Source organism: Equus asinus, chromosome 1 (genome assembly GCF_041296235.1).
Source record: "Equus asinus isolate D_3611 breed Donkey chromosome 1, EquAss-T2T_v2, whole genome shotgun sequence".
Taxonomy (NCBI): Eukaryota; Metazoa; Chordata; class Mammalia; order Perissodactyla; family Equidae; genus Equus; species Equus asinus.
Window position 1 is genome coordinate 153,679,454 of NC_091790.1, and position 24,156 is coordinate 153,703,609.

A 24,156-nucleotide genomic window follows, 5' to 3' on the forward strand; every position below is an offset into this window, starting at 1 on the left:
TAACTTTTTTTATTTCAGAAACATCTTGGCACAAGCACAGAGTGAAGTGTTTCTCTAATTGCATGCATTTATAATCATGGCATTTACCAGTTTAAGAAAATATTAGATATGGCTACTTAGAAAGCCCTAAGCCCCTTCAATTTGTAACAAGACATACCAGCAACAAAAGCTTTATTCCATCAAATTCATTTCTATCTCTATGCAGCAGTACCTCAAAGTAGCTTTCTCACTTTGGCACTTATGTACAAAAAGGGATGTGGCATTCCAGAAGCAGAGAAGCACTGCGGTTTGGTAAAAGAATGAGTCAATAAGCGACTTGGATTCTAACTCAAATTTCACCACTGTCCACTTAAATAACTTTGGCCCAGGAATGGTAGATGAAGTACTTGAAGCATTTTAAAATCATAAAAGAAAGAAAATCTATATGTAACTCTAGGGTTTGGTCATTATTGTTGTTGTCATAACAAGAAGAGGAAAGTGCAGAACTAGGTTTACATTATGTAAACTGCAGTTTCCTCTATTCATTCTGTGTTACAACTGAGCTTTCAAGAGCAAGAGTAGACGGCCCCTATTGAAAAGAAAGTGAGGCCAGGAAAAATGAAAATGTTACATCCATCTCATGGACACTGTGAACTCCATGTGCAAGCAAAGGTATAGATATATCAAATGCTTTAGACAAAAAAAGCAGTAAAATAATCTACCAGATTGTTTTTGTGTTTGTTTTGTTGGGGTTTTTTTTTTTTTCCTACTGAGGAAGATTCACCCTGAGCTACCATCTGTGCCAGTCTTTCTCTACTTTGTATGTGGGTTGTTGTCATCGCACGGCCACCGGTGAGTGGCGTAAGTCTGTGCCCAGGAACCAAACCTGGGCCGCTGAAGTGGAGCCTACCAAACTCAACCACCAGCCCAGGGGGCCAGCCCCCCAAATGGTTTTTATTCCTAATAAATTATTGTTAAAAGTGTAAGCATCTAGTATCAAATAATGCACTTAGTGGAGTACTATATAAATATCAGCCTTGAGAGTTGATTAGTTCAACTGCTGTCCTCCTGCAGGAGGGAGGTCACAGAATGCCTAAGTTTCTATTTATCACTAAAGAAGAAGGATCCTTAATATTCACCTTTCCTTACTTTAAGTTTCAGTAGAAAAGTCTACATAGAGAAGGCCATAATTCCCATGTTCATTTAGACACCATCTTTCCTCTCAGCAGCACAAACACTTCAGAGCTGTTAATGCATCCATATTATGACATTCACGCAAGAAGTAAAAATCCTTAGTGTTCTATTTTACTGTCTTAAAATGAAAGTTTAAAGATAACAGAGAGTAGATAACCATAAGCAAAGTTGCAAACCTTCTACCCATAAATTTGTTTCATGTTAAAAGTATTTACAATTATCAGCACCAAGTTCCGATTTCTATTTTATATTTGGAACATATTATATTCTCATTAGCTGAATGTAATATTCTGGACTGAACTAAACATAAGGCACACAGGTACCTTTTCAATAAGTTGTTTGTTGGCCTGAGACAGATGATTTCTAACCTTGGTGAAGTGGTACTCTACTGTTTGTTTGATTTAAAAGATGTTGCCCTACCCTCAGATTATTGTTGGTCCGTTGAATTGAATATACAATCCATTGCAAAATATATCATTCATTTTAAGGACTACTGAAAAAGAAAAATGCTCACAATTACACTGGTCCCCCCTTATCTGATGGGGGATACTTTCCAAGACTCCCAGTGGATGCCTGAAACCGTGGATAGTATTGAACTCTACATGTAACTGTTTTTTCCTATACATACACGTCTATGATAAAGTTTAATTTATAAATTAGGCACAGTAAGAGATTAACAATAACTAATAATACAATAGAACAATTATAACAATATACTGTAATAAAAGTCATGTGAATGTGGTCTCTCTCTGAAAATATCTTATTGTACTGTACTCACCCTTCTTGTGGTGATGTGGGATGATACAATGCCTACGTGATGAGGTGAAGTGAGGTGAAGTGAGGTGAATGATGTAAGCACTGTGATATAGCGTCCCAGGCAGAATGGCGCACAATTTAAAACTTATGGATTGTGTATTTCTGGAGTATTTCACTTAATATTTTCGAACTGCAGTTGACCCTGGGTAACTGAATCCACAGAAAGCAAAACCGCAGATAAGGGGGACTACTGTAAACTATGACACGTTCCATACCATCAATAATTAAGACCCATTCTGATTTCAGAGATGCTAAAAGGTGGGGGAAACATGCATCTTGAAATCAATAAACTATAGCTTATGAAAACTACTGCTCTTCTAATTAAAATGAATGAAAAGGAATATTGTTTTGAGAAATTTAAGCCACATAGTAGGATATTCAAATATTTTAAGGTCACAGCAGAGGTTAAGAGTCAGTCTTTGATAGAGTCAAATTTTAGGATACTTTTAACAACTTAAACAAATTCCTAAATTTATCAATACTACCCAGCTAAGTGAAAGCTCCTGAGACCTCCACTTGCACTTAAACTCAATAGTCACCTCTGAAATAGCTGCAATTACAAGGCTTTGAAACTGCCTAATTATTCCTCCCCTTGAGAGACCAATTGTAATGATTCGATGTCCCACTGTTAGAGATGTGTTATGTTATTAAACTAAACAGCCTGCCCTTCTTGAACATTTCACCTCCTCTCCTGCTCAGTAAAACTCTAACATTGTATTGATGGCCTTGGAACAGAAAAAGCCTGAAGCACTTTTTCCCCCTTGGAAAGGGTTGAAAATAAAATTCCAAGGAAAAATTAAAGTCAGAGAGAGACATGTTTATAAGCACTAAGGAATTTTCCCTTTCATGAGCAATCCTGGATAGTTCAGCACTGAGTGTCAAGTCTTAGAAACAACAACAAAAAGTCAACAGACAATAACATGTAGCAGAAGAAAGTAGTCCCATTGTCTTCCCAGCATGACGGCAGCATTCTCAGTTCTAAGGCTCAATCTGAATAACCGCTTTCAGAAGAACCGAGCAGAGTGTCCCTTTCCTCCAGTTTCACTACATCCAAACAATATAACTCTTGTTGGAACACAAACATTCATAAGATACCGGGACAACGCCCTTCTGATGCTCTCACTTGGTCTTCTGTTCTTATTCATCTCTAGTGATCTAAGACACATTTGCTTGGTCACTAGATCCACCCGTGTACCAAACATAAAAATACATCAGAATGTTCTTTCAAAATTCATATTCTACAAACAGATAGGGTGAAACTCCCCAAGCCGAACTTGAAAGCCATCAAATCAGGATCATAAATAGACACGGATTCATATTTACTCACGTGTCCTTATATTTCCACATGATTTACTTTTGAGAAGAGTTATCTTACAAGTCCAGTGTCATAAACCACTGGCTCAGAGCTATGAGCAGCTGTGACTTTACTAAGGCAGATGCTTTTGGAGGGGGGAAAAAAACAAAACCTAAAGAATTTAAAATAAAATATTCTTTCCTTCAAATGTACAGCTGGGCAGAAATATTTTCCACTCCTTCAAACCTGCATCCCCAAGAGGAAAAGGGCTTACGTGTTCAGATTTCTCCTGTTCTTTTTTGTCCGTCTGCAGAAATTGACAGTTTTCTCTTGCCAGCTTCTGGACCAGTTCAATTCGTCCGATATCATCTCTCTCCTGAAGCTTGCACATCACCCCTGCCTTAAGAGTTGGAGAAAAAGCGAAGATATACTTAAATCCACAGTCCCAGGACATGACACCACTGAAAAGTTCACCTTATAATAAGCTCATCTTCTCCGTCGCCTGGATTAAATCATGGTCTTGGTAAAATATTTTGCCTTTCCAGAACTGAAACTGTGTTATTTTAATCTAGAAACGCAGCACCAAAAGACTTAAAGTTGAGATCATTTATCAGTCTACTTTAAGAGGGTGAAGGGCAGAGCAAACTAAATCATTTGCTACTGAAGTCTGCTCCTGATATCCCAGTATTTGTTCCTGACAGCCTGTTTCCTGTTACATAAGCCTAGCAAGAGGTTAAAAACTCATGGGAAAGTTAGCCAGGAACTACTCCGGCCATAAGGGTGAAGTGATACAGAGTACTAAAAATAACAGAACACAACCTCCTAACTCTTTAGCTCCACCAGACCATTCCATGTACAAATACACAGTTAAGAAGATCACAAGATAATTTTTTTTCACAACTGGAAAGTTACTACGGGGCATTATGAGCAAAATACTTCCAATACTGCACAAAATATGGTGGAAAAGTTTATTAGAAATAAACTGAAAAAAGAAAGCTTAAAATTCCATCATGGTTTGGAAATGATCCATAAAGCATCATATTTTTTATTACACCAAAGTACCTGAGTAATATGGAGGAGAATCAAGGATTTTGATTAGAAAAAAAAATGCATTCGTTACAACACAAAAATTACAAACTGTTTCTGCTCAAATTCTTTCAAAAATGGTTCACATTGCCATATCAGGACATGATCTAATAAAGAAATCTGAAGTTACTCTTGGCAAGAACAGCCAAAACCATGGAATCTTTGTTTCACCCAATACAACCTACAGAATTTTAATGGACTCAGCAACATGACCAAATACGGAGAGGGGGCCAGTAAGTGATCACAGCTTCATGGTCTTAACGCTTTGTGCTAAAGATAACCATTTTGTTGAGTGGGCATCAGAGAAATGGGACCACCCATGCAAAGAAAGACTATTCTCTAGAAGTTTCTCCAACAACTAGGAAGGATATTAACAAATCCTTGAAGTGGCCCAAATCACAGATTCCCAAAGGACAGCAAGTGGAATTCCTCCACCAAGGTCAGAGATTTATTTTTCCAACATCCCTCACAAGAGGTCCTCCAGTTTGTTTCCAAGGTTTCCTTGGACAGGGATCTCAGTTTATCTTAAGACAGCCTGTGCACTGTTGGAGAGCCACGATTGTTGGAAAGTCCCCTATCACATTAGACAAAACTCTGAAACTACTGAACTTCGCCCTATGAGTACTAGTTTTGCCTTCTAAAGCAACAGAACTATACCTTCTTCTTATCCAATACGACAATCTTTTGAATATTTAAATACCACTGTTTATGATATCCTTTTAGCATTCCCCATATATATTTTCTCCATCTTCCTACTTTATGCATTCATTCATTCACTCACTCGACATTTTAACTGAGCAGCAATCATGTGCCAAGATCTACTATAGGTTCTAGGAATATAGTAGTGAACAGCAACAACAAAAAACAAAGCCCTACCTGTCACGGAGCTTACATTCAATAGAGGATGTAGATTATATAACATAGAGATATGAAATATCAGATGGTAATACATTATTGGAAGGAAAATAAAAAAGGGCAAGGAGATAGAGAAATGATTGAAGTGTTACTAAGATAGGAATGTCTGGGAAGGATTCTTTAGTAAGATAACATTTGAGTGGAGACCTAAAGGAAGTGAGGAAGGGTGTTTCAGGCAGAGGAACAGAAGTGCAAGTGTCCTGAGGCTTGGGTATGTTTGGCATGTTCAAGGAAGAGCAAAGAAAAGCACGGCTGGAGCAGAGCTGGTAAGAGGGAGACCAGTATGAGTGGCCAGAGAGGTGATGTCAGACCAGATCATGTAGCTTCCTTACAGGATGTGTAAGGAGTTTAGATTCTTTTTCTGAACAAGATGGAAATCCTTTGAAAGGTTTCAATGAGATTGACATAATCTGACTTATACTTTAATAGGATCATTCTGTCTTCTGGGTTGAGAAAACACTGTTAGGTGAGGAGAAGTAGTTGAAGCTAGAAGACCAATTAGAAGACCGGTCTTCAGACAAGAGATAGCTTGGAACTTGTGGTAACGGCAGAGATGGTGAGAAGTGGTTAGAATCTGGATATATTCCAAAGGCAGGGCCAACAGAATTTGTTGTCTCCAAGATATTTGGCCTGAGTAACTGGAAGGGTACGGTTATCATTTCCTGAGATTGGGAAGACTAGGGGAGAAGGTCTGGGAAGGAATATGCCTATTAGACATCCAAGTGGAGCTCTGGGTTGGCAGCCTGGAGGTCCAAAGGAGAAGTCCAGGCTGGAGATAAGGCTTTGGGAGTTATCACAGTGTAGATGGTACTTAAAACCAGAGGAATGAGTGAGGTTACCTGTGGATGTAAACAGAGAAGAGAAGAAATCCACGAACCGAGTCTAATGTTGAGAGATTGGGAAGATGAGGAGCAATCAGAAAAGGAGAGTAAGAAGGAGCGGCTCCAGGAGGAGAACCCGGTGAGCAGTGGAGAAGGTGTTTCAAGGAGGAGGGAGTAAAAACTGTATCAAATGCAGCTAAAATATCAAAAGAGATGAATTCAAAATAATTGACACTGAATTTGATGAAACTAATTGGTGACTTTGAACATACCATTTTTTTAAACAAAAAAAGTGGTAGGGAAAACAAAAACCCTCATGAGCATGGCTTTAACAGAGAATGAGAGACAACTCTTTTGACTAGGTCTGTTACAAGAAACAGGGCACTACCTAAGAGTGATATTGAAGGGAGTTTTGCTTGCTTGCTTGCTTGCTTGCTTAAGGTGAGGGATAGTCCAGCATATTTATCTTTATTAGAAATCATCCAGAACAGAGAGAAATTTGATGATGTAGGAGGGAGAGAGTGTCCCTTTTAGGAGCGGTGTCCTTGAGTGGGAAAGAGAGCATAAAGATCTACTCTCAGACAGAAACATGAATATGAGTATTTCACTCACTTTAACAGGAGGGAAGGTGAAGCACAGGGGTAAACATGCAGGTAGGTTGGCATATCTCATGGTGGGAACATGTGGAAATTCTTTTCTGAAGGCCCCTATTTCCCAGAAAAATAGTATCAAGTTATTAGCTGAGTAAGGACTGTGAGAAGATGCTGGAGGTATGCAAAAAGAAGGCATGTAATAGGCATTTCGGTTTCAAGAATTCACAAACTTTTTTTTGTAAAGGGCCAGAGGGTAAATATTCTAGGCCCAGTGGGCCATATGGTCTCTGGTGAAACTACCCAATTCTGCAATTTTAGTGCAAAAGCAGCAAGAGACAATATGTAAATGAATGAGCATGGCTGTGTCCCAGTAACACTTTATTTACAAAAACAGGCAGTAGGTTGTGGTTTGTCAGCTCCTAAGAGAAGAGGAAACTGGACAGTGGTTTAAGGATTGCAGAATAAGACTGTCAATAATGACTAAGGGCCCACTTGATTTTATTTTTGGGTCCTTTTTCCATCCTAGCCATCCTCCTTGGGACCTATTTCTATTTGTCAGGATTTTAACAGAGTCCATACCTGTGATAATGCTACACATAGGGCCATCTCGAAGATGCTCTTTTAATCAATACTAGAGAGTAAAAGAGGATCAGAGGTGTTACATATTCTCCTTTAAACTAAGAAGACAAGGAAACCATTCAGGGAGATTTCTATACAAAAATGATTAATATTCTTCGACTGTTTCACACAAAGGAATAAGTTTCTGTTATCTAGAAAATTCATTTATCTCGACCATCTAGAATTTCTTCTCTTTCCATCCATATTTTCCCCCCAGTGTTTAACATACTGTCCTGCTGGTGGAGAGAGGATGTGAATAACCCTGCAACCTCAGGACCTGCTCCGTGGTTGTTTATTCAGTAGTGAAATGGGTTAGTCCTAATCTCTCTCTGCTCCTCAGTGTGGCACCCCTGTATAACAGAGGGCATGCATGTGACTGGAGCCAGGCAGGGGTGGTACCCAGGAGGAAAGCACTTTGGAGCTAACTAACTTGGCAAGTGGGAATGAGCCTGTTCTCTCTTCTCACCAGCACAGGCTCCAAAGCAACTGGGTTAAGCTCCCACAGACTCTGCTTGGAGAGTCTTTCCTTCTGTCTGTGGGTCCCAAATACATTAAAAAAAAATAACCAATAATATCATCAGCAATAAGAGTGGGACTTAGTAGAGGAAATTTAAGAGAACTTGCCTACTCTTTTGGTCTCTGTGTGAGCAGGATTTTTTAAAGAACTCTAAACAGTCTTCATTTCACACGCTTAGGATCCTAAATACAGACTTTTCTTTCTTGAGGAAATACATTTTTATTAGAATCAGATACATGGGTGCACAAATTGAGTATTTTAAACACAAAATGCTATTACTTTTAAAAATGGGCTTCAGATTGATTTATTTCATATTGATAACTAAATCATCTTATGATTAAAAAAGGAATATAGCTGTCTTGATTTTCTGGTTTCTGCATAATTTCTAGATGTACTTTCACAAGATAATTAGTTCTGTAGCACTCCTTACGTTGGCAACTATCAAAAAAGGCTTTCAAGGAGTATTTATGACTGTTTCTAAATTCCCTGGAGAACTTTAAGCCCAGAGAGGTGCTGGCACATCCTAGATAGTTACATAAGGCAGTCCTCTTTGAAAGCACCTCACTAAGCCAGATCTTCTCTGGGGGGGGGTCCCTTTCACAGCTCCATAATTTAGTGATTTAATTAAAAAAACCCAAGAATTTATTAATATATTTTGGGAGCTTTGTTATGGCAGGAGAAGTAAGATAACTAACAGTCCTTGACTAGACTTTCCCATTCTTGGACTACTTAATTTTTCTATGTGAAATTAATTATAAACAGTTTACCTAACACTGCTAGGCCAGAAAAAAATAAAAGATTAATGTGTAACCGTCAGAAGAATTATTTAAGAACCTTATTTCAAGGTCTGCTTTGAAGAAAAAAAAAGTCTCCATAATATATAATTAAAGCTATTCATATGATTTTTCAGTATTGGAGAAGAGAAACGTTATGAATGTAAATGAAAAGTCTGTTTCCTTTATAAATGGAGTCATAAAATGTTGGGTCCATTCTTTTAGTGGTAAAATGAGACTTGGACAGGATTCCCTTAGGAAAGGCTACAAGGATGATAAATGAACAAGCTTTATGACAAAAGGTAAAAAGAACCCAGCTCTAGGGGGCCAGCCCCTGGGGGGAGTGGTTAAAGTTCTGCGTGCTCTTCTTTGGCAGCCCAGGTTCAGATCCCAGGTGCAGACCTACTCTGCTCATCAGCCACACTGTGGAGGCATCCCACATGCAAAAAAAAACAGAGGAAGATTGGTGCAGATGTTAGCTCAGGGCTAATCTTCCTCAAGGGAAAAAAGAGGAGGATTGGCAACGGCTGTTAGCTCAGGGCGAATCTTCCTTGCAAAAAAAAAAAAAAAGCACAGTTCTACGTATGAATACATTTTCTGCATTATCCTAACTTTAAAAATCACTTTTTCTAAAACACCTAGAAAAAACATCACGCAAAAATTGCTATCAAGGGAAGGAAAACTAGGATGAAAGAGTTCACCTTTCATGACAGCACTTTTGCAATAACAGAATGCTATTCAATAGAAATTCAGAGTATTCAGATAAATTCTTATTGATTACTTCAGAAGAGACTCATTTCTTCAAAAATTAAATCTTGAATAGAATTTCAAGAAATAATTTTTTTTTTTTTTTGGCTACTTCAAACAGAAAATCCTAATGACAGAATAAAATACTGATGGGTTGGGATGGTATATTACATTACTCAATTGTATGCACCTATTTCCAAACCAGAAAATATTAAGAATTATTTCCAGAAAAATTCAGAAGAAAACTCATAAGAGAAAATAATAACAATAATTTTAGGGTAGCAAATATTTATGTTCTCAAATTTATTCAGAAAGAGAAAGACGACTATGAAAAATTTCTTCCTAGCTGGAATAGAAAAATATACCCTTTAATAATTGAGGAAAGGACCAAGAAGCATTCACAGTGAAAAGCGCATATGCTAGAAAGTGTGATGGTAAAGGCAGGTGTACTAATGCCCAGAGCATCACTAGTACAGGCCTCAAACACCATGCTGCGGTGTCATAGAGCCTTAGAAATCATTCAGTGACTCCTAGTCCCTTACTGTACAGGTGAGGCAATGCAAGTTCAGGGAAGTTCACTCCTCTGGTCTTCCTCCTTTTTGGAATTACCTGTGTTAATACACCACGCTGCTCAAACAGACCTATCCTACACAAACACGGTGTGATACTGCGTCCTGCCAAAGCATGCTGGGAGCAGAGAAGGAGGCAGAAATCATAGTTTCATGAAATTTATTACTGTTATTTCCCTCAAAGACTTTCTTAATCTTTTACACCTATATAATTATCTCTTCTGATGAAACTAAATACATGATGTATTCACATAATTGATGAAGAAAAGGGTGTTCACTCATTACATATAGTTGATTCCTCGAACTTTCAGACCAGAATAAGGAGACCATCAATATTTTATCTTGTTTTGACCTGAGAGAAATCACAGCTCAGCCCTGTATACATTACTGACCATACTACTAAGCAGGGCAGCAAACTTGACAAATAATAAAGAAGTAAAAAGAGAAAATACACAAATTCTAATAAATTCTAACAAAGGATTTAAAAGGATCATGTGTTTTCTGTGACAGCTATGACAGTCTTAAATAAGATCTTTCTTCAGTCTATTAAAAAAAAAGTCATACTTTGGCTACTGATAAACTAATCATCAAATATTTGGCAATTAATTTGTATAATTAATAGTTATCATCACTTAATATTAAAATGATTGATTCCAATGGGGGATGAGAGACAATGAAAATAATTACTGAATCCAGTGGTCAATGGCTACTTGAACCAAAGCAAGAATTTCCAAAGTTCAACACGTCATAAATTACTCGTTGAAGATCTCATTAGAAGCCTAAAGTAGAACTCGGCAAAAATTCTATACATTTTGATAAAGATTCTTTAATCCTTTTGTCCTATATAAAGAGTTATAAAGAGTGAAGGGTCTAGAATGTTTATGTATGTGAAGATACCATGATGGAAGGCAGAGAGTAACACTGCAGCCCAGCTGTGTTAGACACCGTAAACGTTCACACCACAAGCATTGTGAGAGATGATCATAATAATGATAATAACTCATAAAGGATAACTCTTTTGAGTACTTACTATGTTCCAGGCACTGTTCTAATTGCTTCACATATACTCATTTAATCTTCATAACAACCCAACAATTATCCCCATTTTACAGATGTTAGAAAGCAGTTAGTACAATGGTTAAAAGCAAGGATGTTAGAGCCAGACTGCCTTGGTTTGATTCCTGGCCCCCCGAGTCATCAGTTCCTAGGTAAAGTGAGGGGAATTATATTGTCTAGCTCACAAGGTTTGTTGTGAGGTTTAAATACATTAATAAAAAACAAGGAACTTAGAAGAGTGCCTAGTGCATATGACGTGCTGCATAAGTGTCACCTCTCAACACTACGACAGAAAAGGAACACGGGGCTCAGGAGAGTAGAGGACCCTGCCCAAGGTTACTGTGGCAGAGCCAGGAAGAGAACCCAGGCGGCCTGGCCCTGGAGAGAGCACTCTTATACCTCATGTATGCTGCCTAACATTTCTTGAAACTATTTTTTGTGCCAGGATTGCAGGCATCTTTATGTTGCTTTATTTCAACCTCATGACAACTTTATAATATCTCTACTTTACAGAGATGAAAACCAAGCACATTAGTCACTGCCCAGCACAGCAGGGACACTATGGCGACAAAGACACAGATGCTACCCTACAAGAACTTACAGGTTTAGACGGTAGAGAACTTGGCTAAAGGCACCAGCTATGAGGAAGAAGGGCTGGGATGCAAACCTAAGTCTACGTGCTCTCTTCACTCCACCCACACATCACTGCGTTAAAACAGGGAGTTTCTTAGGCAGAAAAGATATTTTTAGTGAGAAAGAAAAGAAAGGAGCTAATATATGAGGGGGGAACTAGAGTTTTCTGGCAGGTGGGAAACCTGTGCACAACAAGGCCCAGTCTCCCTGGGGTTAGTGACTGTCTTAACCCTTTACACACCCAAAGTTTGCAGCAGCCTAGGGGCATTTTTCTCATAGTGACATATTTCATCACATATGGGGAACGAAAGAGAAACCAATTTCCACTTAACTTGTTTAAAAGATAATCTGGAGTGAAGACTTCAATAATCTGAAATACTTATCAGAGTCTGGTATGTAGGTACTCAATTATATGTGTATACATCAAACATCAAATTAATAAATTTATCTATAAAGTGCACACGTATTAACACCCATAAGCATACATACATTTTATTTCTGATTCTGCCTAGATATCTGATAGTGAAATTCTGAAAGTTTTCTTTAAGCTCACCTTATATGACTTGAACTACTGATGATTCTACCCAGAGCATGTGTATAGATGGACCTGCAGAATCAAACCAAGAAAACTGGTGCTTCGACTGTCACAGCAGATCAAGCTTTCTCAGACACCTCAGAGGATGTGACAGCACCTTCCTCCCTCCACAGCCTAGGCCTATTAACACTCATAATTATGCCTCCCAGTGAACTGAACTCTTGACTCTCAAATCTAAACAGAATCTGTTCCTTATCTAATTATTGATTCAGTGGTTGCATGATTTCATTCCTCTGAACATCCTTTAGATGTGTGCTTATGTCACTGTTACTGAAGAAAGCCACAAAGACTCTAATAGGTCTGTGTATCCTTTTGAGATATACAGAGAAATAAAATTGCATTACAACAAACTTTTCTCTATAGAGTAAGTTCAAAACAAATAAAGAACAACAACAATTTCTGTTTAGAAACATCTGTCCCATTAATAATTTAATGATTTAAGAAACCTTTGAGAAAGTGTCAAATACACTGAGTAGGGGAATCTCTGCCCAGCTTTGCCTGGGACCCTAAAGTGTAATTTCAGTATGAACTTGTTGATTGCAGCATTTTCAATATTAGCACAGCAAAACAACTCCTTACATGAATTTATCAAAATATTAAAACCGGGGGAGAAGAGCCAAGATGGCGCCGTGAGTAGTCCTCTTTGTCTCTCGCCCTTCGAGTCTACAATTATTTGGACACTTATCGCTTGACAAAGGATATCCAGACAGCATCTCAGGACGTCTAAGACACCCACGCAACTATACATCGGAAGGCGGATGGACTTTCCTCCGGGAGGATGTGGAAATAGGTGAAAACTCTCCGACCCCGACGGGCAGCCTAGTACCCGCAAGCGGCTTTCTTCCAACGGACGCCCCCAGAGGATCCACACACATCTAGGGCAGGAGCGAGAACACAACAGAGGAGCGACGGTGGAAACAGGTGACCAGAACCCTACCTAAACCCCCTGCAATTACTCCTAAATGCAGAGGGAAACTTTGGAGTTGCACACCTGAGCCCGCGGGGAGAGTCTCTCCCCGCCATTGGCGGGGAGACCCAGCCTGGTGCTCGGGGCGCCCGGAGGGTCCCAGAGAGAGACACGGAGGGCACGGAGATCTCCCAGCTGCCGTTGCCCGCCCCGTGGGACTAGGGATTGCCGGAGATCTCGGAGAGGACCAGGGCCGGGGGAACTTTCAAAGGCCGGTTCTGCGACCCGGAGGGGAAGCGCCGGAGCTCCGCCTGGGCAGCAGACAAAACTCTCTGTCTGCCGTTAGCAGAGGGGCCACGCTGAGCATTCACGGCTCCGGGAGAGGCCCGGAGAGAATCCCAGAGGGCGGGGCGACCCCCAGCTGCCGTTGCCCACCCCGTGAGGCTAGGGATTGCCAGAGATCTCAGAGAGGACTGGGGCTGGAGAGAGTTCCAGAGACCCAGCTTAGTAGCCTAGGGGGAAACCCTACAGGCTCACAGCAGCCTTAGGGAAAGCCTCTGCACAGCACCAGTAGAAGACACCCAGCCGCCAGCCACAAGGCTGGAAGACCCCAGGGCAAAAGCAGCATAGCTAGGTGTACTAACCACAGACTGTAGAAGATGCCAATAGCTCTCCTGCGACCCATAGAGGACAAGTGAGATTTGGTGGGTGCCAACAGCAACGGAGCGACAAATATAAGTGATCCCACCCCTGGCCGCTGGAAAAGCCCATAACACCGTTGCAGACCCCAAGGAGAGAGCACATCTAGGTGGGCTGCAACAGTAGGCACCTGCAGCCTGAAGCCCCCCTGTGACGGCCCCCACGGCAGAGGAGGGAATCCAAAGGGCCACTGTGGCTACGAAGAGGGGCCCAGGCCCAGTTAGCAACTATGGACAGGGTTCCTGGTTGGTGAAATATAAACAGCTGCTCCTCCCACCACAGCAGCTGAAACAAGTGAAAGGAGCAACTAAACTCTATCTCCATGTGGAGGCACAAATCAACAACATCAAGCAATATGAAAAAATACATTAAATCTCCAGAACAGAAAGAAAGCAACAAATACACAGAAAACAATCCCAAAGAAAATGAGATATATAACCTAAATGACGATGACTTCAAAACAGCCATCATTAAGATTCTCAATGAGTTAAGAGAGAATTCTGACCGACAACTCAACGAGTTCAGGAGCTATGTCACAAAAGAGTTTGATACGATAAAGAAGAACCAAACAGAAATATTGGAAATGAAGAACACAATAGAGGAGATTAAGAAAAATCTAGATGCTCTGAACAGTAGGGCCGATAATATGGAGGAAAGAATTAGCAATTTGGAAGATGGCAATATAGAATTGTTGCAGGCAGAGGAGGAGAGAGAAGCAAGACTTAAAAGAAATGAAGAAACTCTCCGAGAATTATCAGACACAATTAGGAGATGCAACGTAAGGATTATAGGTATACCAGAGGGAGAAGAGAAGGAGAAAGGGGCAGAAAACCTATTCAAAGAAATAATGGCTGAGAACTTCCCAAATCTGGTGAGGGAGATGGATCTTCAGGTGACAGAAGCCAATAGATCTCCAAACTTTATCAATGCAAGAAGACCAACTCCATGGCATATAGTAGTGAAGCTAGCAAAAGTCAACGACAAGGAGAAAATATTAAGGACAGCCAGGCAAAAGAAACTAACCTACAAAGGAACCCCCATCAGGCTATCAGCGGATTTCTCAGCAGAAACTTTACAGGCTAGAAGAGAGTGGAATGATATATTCAAAAATCTGAAGGACAAAAATCTACAGCCGAGAATTCTCTACCCAGCGAAAATATCCTTCAAATACGATGGAGAAATAAAAACTTTCCCAGATAAACAAAAATTAAGGGAGTTCATTGCCACAAAACCTCCTCTTCAGGAAATCCTCAGGAAAACCCTCATTCCTGAAAAATCCAAAAAAGGAAAGGGGCTACAAAACCAAGAGCAGAGGAGATAAGTAGAAGGACAACAACAGAGAGTAGCAGCTCTACATCAGAACAGATTAAACCATGGGACGAGAAACAAAGGAAACTGAAGAAAACTGGAAAACAAGACACAAAATGGGAGTGGGAGGCCCCCACGTCTCAATAATCACTCTAAATGTAAATGGATTGAACTCCCCAATCAAAAGACACAGAGTGGCAGGATGGATCAAAGAACAAGATCCAACAATATGCTGCCTCCAGGAAACACACTTCAGCCCCAAAGACAAACACAGACTCAGAGTGAAGGGATGGAGAACAATACTCCAAGCTAATAATGAACAAAAGAAAGCAGGTGTCGCTATACTAATATCAGACAAGGTAGATTTCAAAGCAAAACAGATAAAGAAAGATAAAGAGGGACAGTATATAATGATAAAAGGGACTCTCCACCAAGAAGACATAACACTTATAAATATATACGCACCCAACACAGGAGCACCAAAATTTGTAAAGCAACTCTTAATAGAACTAAAAGAAGACATCAACAACAATACAATAATAGTAGGGGACCTCAACACACCATTAACACCAATGGACAGAACATCCAGACAGAAAATCAACAAGGAAATAATAGAATTAAGTGAAAAATTAGACCAGATGGACTTAATAGATATATATAGAACACTTCATCCAAAAACAGCAGGTTACACATTCTTCTCAAGTGCACATGGAACATTCTCAAGGATTGACCATATTTTGGGAACCAAAGCAAACATCAATAAATACAAGAGAGTTGAAATAATATCAAGCATCTTTTCTGATCATAACGCTATTAAACTAGAAATCAACTACAAGAAAAAAGCAGAGAAAGGTGCAAAAATGTGGAGACTAAACAACACGCTTCTCAACAAACAATGGATCATTGAAGAAATTAAAGAAGAAATCAAATATTATCTGGAGACAAATGAAAATGAGAACACGACATACCAAATCATTTGGGATGCAGCAAAAGCAGTCCTAAGAGGGAAATTCATCGCAATACAGGCTCACCTCACTAAACAAGAAAAAGCTCACGTAAGCAACCTCAAACGACACCTAACAGAACTAGAAAAAGAAGAACAAACAAAGCCCAGAGTCAGTAGAAGGAGGGAAATAATAAAAATAAGAGCAGAAATAAACGATATTGAAACAAAAAAGACAATAGAAAGGATCAATGAAACAAAGAGTTGGTTCTTCGAAAGAATTAACAAAATTGACAAACCCCTAGCCAGACTCACCAAGAAAAGAAGAGAGAAAGCGCAAATTAATAAAATCAGGAATGACAGAGGAGAAATCACAACAGATACCAATGAAATACAAGAGATCATAAGAGAATACTATGAAAAACTATATGCCAACAAATTGAACAACTTGGAAGAAATGGACAAATTCCTAGACTCCTACAATCTCCCCAAACTGAATCAGGAAGAAATGGAGAATCTGAATAGACCAATCACAAGTAAGGAAATAGAAACGGTAATCAAAAACCTCCCCAAAAACAAGAGTCCAGGACCAGACGGCTTCTCTGGAGAATTCTACCAAACATTCAAAGAAGACTTAATACCTATTCTCCTCAAACTGTTCCAGAAAATTGAGAAAGATGGAGAACTCCCTAACACATTCTATGAAGCCAACATCACTCTGATCCCCAAACCTGACAAGGACAACACAAAGAAGGAGAACTACAGGCCGATATCACTGATGAACATAGATGCAAAAATCCTCAACAAAATTTTGGCAAACCGATTATAGCAATACATCAAAAAGATTATACACCAGGATCAAGTGGGATTTATACCAGGGACACAGGGATGGTTCAACATCCGCAAGTCAATCAACGTGATACACTACATCAACAAAATGAAAAACAAAAACCACATGATCATCTCAATAGACGCAGAGAAAGCATTCGACAAGATCCAACACCCATTTATGATAAAAACCCTCAGTAAAATGGGTATAGAAGGAAAGTACCTCAACATAATAAAGGCCATATATGATAGACCCACAGCCAACATCATACTCAATGGACAAAAGCTGAAAGCCATCTCTCTGAGGACAGGAACAAGACAAGGGTGCCCACTTTCACCACTCCTATTCAACACAGTACTGGAGGTGCTGGCCAGAGCAATTCGGCAGGAAAAAAAAATAAAAGGAATCCAAATAGGTAACGAAGAAGTAAAACTCGCGTTGTTTGCAGACGACATGATCTTATACATAGAAAACCCCAAAGAATCCACAGAAAAACTATTAGAAATAATCAACAACTACAGCAAAGTAGCAGGGTATAAAATTAACGTGCATAAATCAGTAGCATTTCTATACACTAACAATAAACTAACAGAAAAAGAACTCAAGAACTCTATCCCATTCACAATCGCAACGAAAAGAATAAAATACCTTGGGATAAACTTAACCAAGGAAGTGAAGGATCTATACAATGAAAACTACAAGACTTTCTTGAAAGAAATAGGCGATGACATAAAGAGATGGAAAAACATTCCTTGCACATGGATTGGAAGAATAAACATAGTTAAAATGTCCATACTACCTAAAGCAATATACAGATTCAATGCTATCCCAATCAGAATCCCAAGAACATTCTTCACAGAAATTGAACAAACAATCCTAAAATTCATATGGGGGAACAAAAGACCACGAATTGCTAAAGCAATCTTGAGCAAGAAAAACAAAGCCGGCGGAATCACAATCCCCGATTTCAAAACATACTACAAAGCTACAGTGATCAAAACAGCATGGTACTGGTACAAAAACAGGTCCACAGATCAATGGAACAGAATTGAAAGCCCAGAGATAAAACCACACATCTATGGACAGCTAATCTTCGACAAAGGAGCAGAGGGCCTACAATGGAGAAAAGAAAGTCTCTTCAACAAATGGTGCTGGGAAAACTGGACAGCCACATGCAAAAGATTGAAAATCGACCATTCTTTTTCACCACACACCAAAATAAACTCAAAATGGATCAAAGACCTAAAGATTAGGCCTGAAACAATAAGTCTTTTGGAAGAGAATATAGGCAGTACACTCTTTGACATCAGTTTCAAAAGAATCTTTTCGGACACTGTAACTCCTCAGTTGAGGGAAACAATAGAAAGAATAAACAAATGGGACTTCATCAGACTAAAGAGCTTCTTCAAGGCAAGGGAAAACAGAATTGAAACAAAAAAACAGCTCACTAATTGGGAAAAAATATTTACAAGCCACTTATCCGACAAAGGGTTAATCTCCATAATATACAAAGAACTCACACTGCTTAACAACAAAAAAACAAACAACCCGATCAAAAAATGGGCAGAGGACATGAACAGACATTTCTCAAAAGAAGATATGAATATGGCCAATAGACACATGAAAAGATGTTCATCATCGCTAATCATCAGGGAAATGCAAATCAAAACTACACTAAGATATCACCTTACCCCCGTTAGATTGGCAAAAACATCCAAAACCAAGAACGACAAATGTTGGAGAGGTTGTGGAGAAAGAGGAACCCTCATACACTGTTGGTGGGAATGCAAACTGGTACAGCCACTATGGAAAACAGTATGGAGATTTCTCAAAAAGTTAAAAATAGAAATACCCTATGACCCAGCCATCCCATTACTGGGTATCTATCCTAAGAACCTGAAATCAGATATCTCAAGAGTCCGTTGCACCCCTATGTTCATCGCAGCATTATTTACAATAGCCAAGACGTGGAACCAGCCTACATGCCCAGAAACTGATGATTGGATAAAGAAGATGTGGTATATATACACAATGGAATACTACTCAGCCATAAAAAAAGACGAAATTGGCCCATTCACAACAATGTGGATGGACCTCGAGGGCATTATGTTAAGCGAAATAAGTCAGTCAGAGAAAGACGAACTCTATATGACTCCACTCATAGGTGGAAATTAGTATATTGAGAAGGAGATCTGATCGGTGGTTACCAGGGAAAAGGGGGTTGGGGGGAGGGTACGGAGGGGGAAGTGGTGTACCCACAACATGACTAACAAAAATGTACAACTGAAATTTCACAAGCTTGTAATCCATCATAACATTAATAAAAAAAAAACAAAAACAAAAACAAAATATTAAAACCTACGCAACATTTATTGAAAAAGCTAATGTGATTATTCTGACCAGAATCAACAGATTTAGAACTTTAAAGGTGAAATGCAATGGTTTAACCAAGCTAAGAATCTTTAGATGCTGTGCTTTTACATAAAGTTAACTGTTGAAAGCACTAGGGTGTCCAAAGTTTTTACACTGCAACAGTATTTGAAGGTAAGTTGCTACCAAAAGCCTATCTGTGCCATGAGTTAGATACTGGGGTTGGCGCAGAATCTTCGGCAGGTGAGGCATCACACTAATTTGTCTGGCCCAGTCCCAGCTGTGCTGTCAGCTAGCTGATTCGACTCTGCCATCTCCAGGGGATGGTCTGCCCTAAGAGTGGCATCCCCGGGTTCTTCACGTATTTTCCTTGCTTTCTCTGGGAAGTGGAGTATGTCTCCCTATCTGTCCCTTCTCCATGAATCTCTATGAATTATAAATATGATTAGCAATTTAGGGCCTTTCTTGTAAAATGCCTCTAAATAAAAAATAATATTTTTTCCCAGGAATACCTCTATTTACAGAAAACAAAAGGTAAAACCTTCATCATTTGCCAACACCTGTACTGTCCACCACTCCCAATACAGGGGAAGGGTGCAGTGAGGAACTGTCACAGCATCTATCATACCTGAGAATCTGGAACACCTTCAGCTTCTGTCACAGTTACGTGTTTGTCACTGTTTTCTTCATCTTGCTCAAGTGCTACAAAAAAGAAACAAAGAAAAACAATATTAAATGTAGCATCGAGGTCATATTCTTTCAGATAGTAATCTGTCAGGAAAAAATAATGTTAGGTAGATTAGCTCACAAAATGTAAATATTGATACTATTTTTTTGTTATTTGAATGAAAAGTTAACTCATAGCACTGGGTACTTTTAATGTACCTTATCTCATTTATTAAGTAAATGGCAGTGGAAAAATTTGATCTCAATTCTCCTCTTCACCTAAACCCATCAGACATCATCATGTCAGTATCGGGCTTCACCCACAAGGGAGTTGGGGTGAAGATGAAGGTTTCTATCAAGTTTTTTAAAAAAAAGTGTGGTTTGTTGGCTGGTCGTGTCATATAATTTTACGTTTGGACTGCTCAGTGCGTTATTACCACAAAATTCCAAATCGTGGAGTCTTGAATCCACCTCTTCTCGCATATTTCCCCAGCATCTCCCTATCCAAGTCCTTGTCACTCTTTCTGTGCTGGTACAATAACTTCCTGACTCAAAGGCCCTGATTCCAGCCTCTCCCTGATACAATGCAGCTTGGGTACCACTTTCTAAAATAACCAGTCTCAAGAAACACAAAAACAACAAGGGCGACGCTTTGGCCTATGTGTTGCTTATCTTATCAAGTCTGAACTCTGTTCCTTACTCAAGGTCTTCCTTGAATTCTCTAGCTTCCTCCTAATCTCCAACTTCACACTGACATTCACCACCAACTCTGATCCAAGCACAATGATCTAGTTATTTTCCTCTCTATACAGTTTGCTCTTTCATGGTAACAAATATTTATTGAGCATCTATTATGTGCCTGGCACTGGGGTTTTTCCTGTGAACAAGACAGATAGTGACTTGTGAACTTCAGAAAGTACACAGACTAGCTGGGGAGGCAGCCAATGAACAATGACAACTACCACCACAACTAATAATAACAAGAATAACTATAACTGTAATAATAATAAAAAATAAGATTGAATTAAAGGTCATGATAAATGAGGAAAGGACAGAAAACCAACTAGGGGTGATCATTTCAGGGAGGGGCCATGGATGGTACTTCTCTGAAGAAGCAGTCTTTGGGCTGAGACCTGAAGATTGGGATGGAGCCACCCATGGCAGGCGAGAGTGATCTGAGACAAGCCTAGGGAGAGCACGGACCACCATAAATTCAGATTTTAGCCTAAGAACATGAGGATGCACTAAGAAATTTTAAATTGGTAAGTGCATGATTTGAAGTGTATTTTCAAAAGTTCTTTTTGCCTTTTTTGTGAAGGACAGACGTAAGATTAGCAAGAGAAGAAGTAAGGAGACCAGTTAAGCGACTGTTGCTCTTGCCTTGGTAGAGATGACAATGGCTCAGGCCAGAGAGGTGGCAACAAGGTGAAGAAACACGGAGGAGTTAAGCTGTGTTTTCAGACAAAATGGACATAACTTGCCAATAAATTGAATATGAGCGGGGGAGAAAAGGGAGATGATGGAGAAGGAGCAATCAAGGGTGACTCCTAAGTAGAGTAAGTTACTCCCTGTACGCATCATACCATTTACTCTTTTTCCTCTCTCTATCAAAAAGAAGGCCAAAAACACACCAAACTTGCTGACAGTGAGGTCACCCACTATACTTTTGGGTTCAGTTTGCATTGTTTTGTGTATTTCTAAATATTGTGCTCGCTGCCCTGTATTTTTTAAAATATGATTTCATGTACCTTTTGCTTGTGTGTGCCTTTTATGCCCACTGTGTGGTGCTTACCATGGAACCCACCTAAAATGCTGTGAACACAGTGTGAGCTCTGTGAAAACTAAGTGGAATGAACAATTCCTCCCCAAGTGACCAAAATCGCACAACTTGACTCCAACTACTTATATTAGCTACTACTTTTATAACTATTATGAAAAAGGAAGGAAGGGAAATTCTTCTGTTAAACTCCATGGATAACCAGGATAATTCCTACCATTGAGCATCCAAAGGCACGGCAGGAACAGTAGAAGTGGGCAGAAGCTGTTCCTCTATTTTCAGCAAAAACTTCCATTTGTGCTTGTTCAAAGGGAGTTCGTTCCCTGTTGCTACTGTTGCCTGATTAGGAGGGAACTTTAGAATAAAGAAAAAAACTCATGTTTTCTCTCAAAAACTAGAGGCAAAAATGCAAAGGATCAAAAAATACCTGGAGACAAATGAAAATGAAAATACAACATGCCAAAATCTGTGGGATACAGCAAAAGCGGTTCTAAAAGGGAAGTTTACAGCAATTCAGACCTACCTCAACAAACAAGAAAAATCTCAAATAAACAATCTAACAGTGCACCTAAAGGAACTAGAAAAGTAAGAACAAACAGAGCCAAAAATCAGTAGAAGGAAGGAAATAAGAAAAATCAGAGCAGAAATAAATGAAATAGAGACTGAAAAAACAACAGAAAAAAAATCAGTGAAACTAAGAGCAGGTTCTCTGAAAAGATAAAATTGACAAACCTTCAGCTAGACTCACAAAAAAAAAAAAAAGAAGGCTCAAATAAATAAAATAAGAAATGAAAGAGGAGAAATTACAAGACACCTCAGAAATACAAAAGATTATAAGACTACTACAAAAAGCCATATGCCAACAAACTGGATAATCTAGAAAAAACGAATAAATTCTTAGAATCATACAACCTTCCAAAACTGAATCAAGAAGAAATAGAGAATCTGAACAGACCAATCACCAGTAAGGAGATGAAAACAGCAATCAAAAACCACCCAAAAAATGAAATTCCAAGACCAGACTGCTTCCCTGGTGGATGCTACCAAACTTTCAAAGAAGACATAATACCTATCCTTCTCAAACTGTTCCCAAAAATTAAAGATGAAGGGAAGCTTTCTAACTCATTCTGCGAAGCCAACATTACCCTGATACCAAAACCAGACAAGGACAACACAAAGAAAGAAAATTACAGGCCAACATCATTGATGAACACTGATGCAAAAATCCTCAACAAAATACTAGCAAAATACATTAAAAACATCATACATCATGATCAAGTGGGATTTATTCCAGGGATGCAGGGATGGCTCAACATCTGCAAATCAATCAATGTGATATACTATATTAACAAAACAAGGAATAAAAATCACATGATAATCTCTATAGATGCAGAGAAAGCATTTGACAAGACACAGCATCCATTTATGATAAAAACTCTCAATAAAATGGGTATAGAAGGAGAATACCTCAACATAATAAAGGCTATATATGACAAACCCACAGCTAATAACATTCACATCAGAGAAAAACTGAAAGCTATCCCTCTAAGAACAGGAACCAGACAAGGATGCCCACTGTCACCATCCTTATTTAACATCGTATTGGAAGTCCTGGCCAGAGCAATCAAGCAAGAAAAAGAAATAAAAGGGATCCAAATCAGAAAAGAAGAAGTGAAACTGTCACTATTTGCAGATGACATGATTTTATATACATAGAAAACCCTAAAGAATCCACCAAAAAACTTTTAGAAATAATAAATGAATATGGCAAAATTGTAGGACACAAAACTGACATATAGAAATCAGTGGTGTTTCTATACACTAACAACAAAGTAGCAGAAAGAGAAATTAAGAATACAATCCTATTTACAATTTTAACAAAGGGAAAAATAAAACATAGAATAACATCCTAAATTCTACTTAAAAATGCAGTGGGCTGTAGAAGTAAGGAACGCCACTTAACTAATTGAAATAATAAGAGAAATCTTTCCTCATACTGTAATGGGGAGTAATTTTCTTGGAGAGTAATTTGATACTATACCAATGTGGAACAACTTCACCCTCATGAAGTACCAAGCATACCTTGGCATTTAATGTATGCTTTATTTGAATTTTTGCTCTTTAAAGTTTTAATTTTAAGGGGCCAGCCTTGTTAAGTGCGCACGTTCCACTCCTCGGTGGCCTGGGCTTTGCCAGTTCGGATGCCGGGTGCGGACATGGCACCGCTTGGCAGGCCCTGCTGTGGTAGGCATCCCACATATAAAGTGGAGGAAGACGGTCGTGGATGTTAGCTCAGGGCCAGTATTCCTCAGCAAAAAGAGGAGGATTGGCAGCAGATGTTAGCTCAAGGCTAATCTTCCTCAAAAAAAAAAGTTTTAATTTCCATAAAAATGAAGAAAATTAAATTTTGGAATATTTCTGCCTAGTAAATTCATGTTTTTGTTTTTAAAA

The 24,156-nt window shown here is 39.1% G+C and overlaps 1 protein-coding gene across 4 annotated transcripts in view; it reads right to left on the reverse strand.

The window, feature by feature from the left end:
- RAPGEF5 (Rap guanine nucleotide exchange factor 5) overlaps window positions 1–24,156 on the reverse strand; it is a 227,598-nt gene that overhangs the window by 96,772 nt on the left and 106,670 nt on the right. For 3 of the 4 annotated variants that reach the window (XM_014830572.3, XM_044766055.2, XM_070510112.1), the window contains exons 8-9: window positions 19,891–19,964; window positions 3,558–3,683 (exon numbers count right to left, since the gene is read on the reverse strand). In XM_014830572.3, coding sequence (XP_014686058.2) covers window positions 3,558–3,683; window positions 19,891–19,964 — 200 coding nt within the window. Of the gene's footprint in view, window positions 1–3,557; window positions 3,946–19,890; window positions 19,965–24,156 lie in introns of those variants that run through there. The other variant, XM_070510121.1, reaches the window with a different exon arrangement.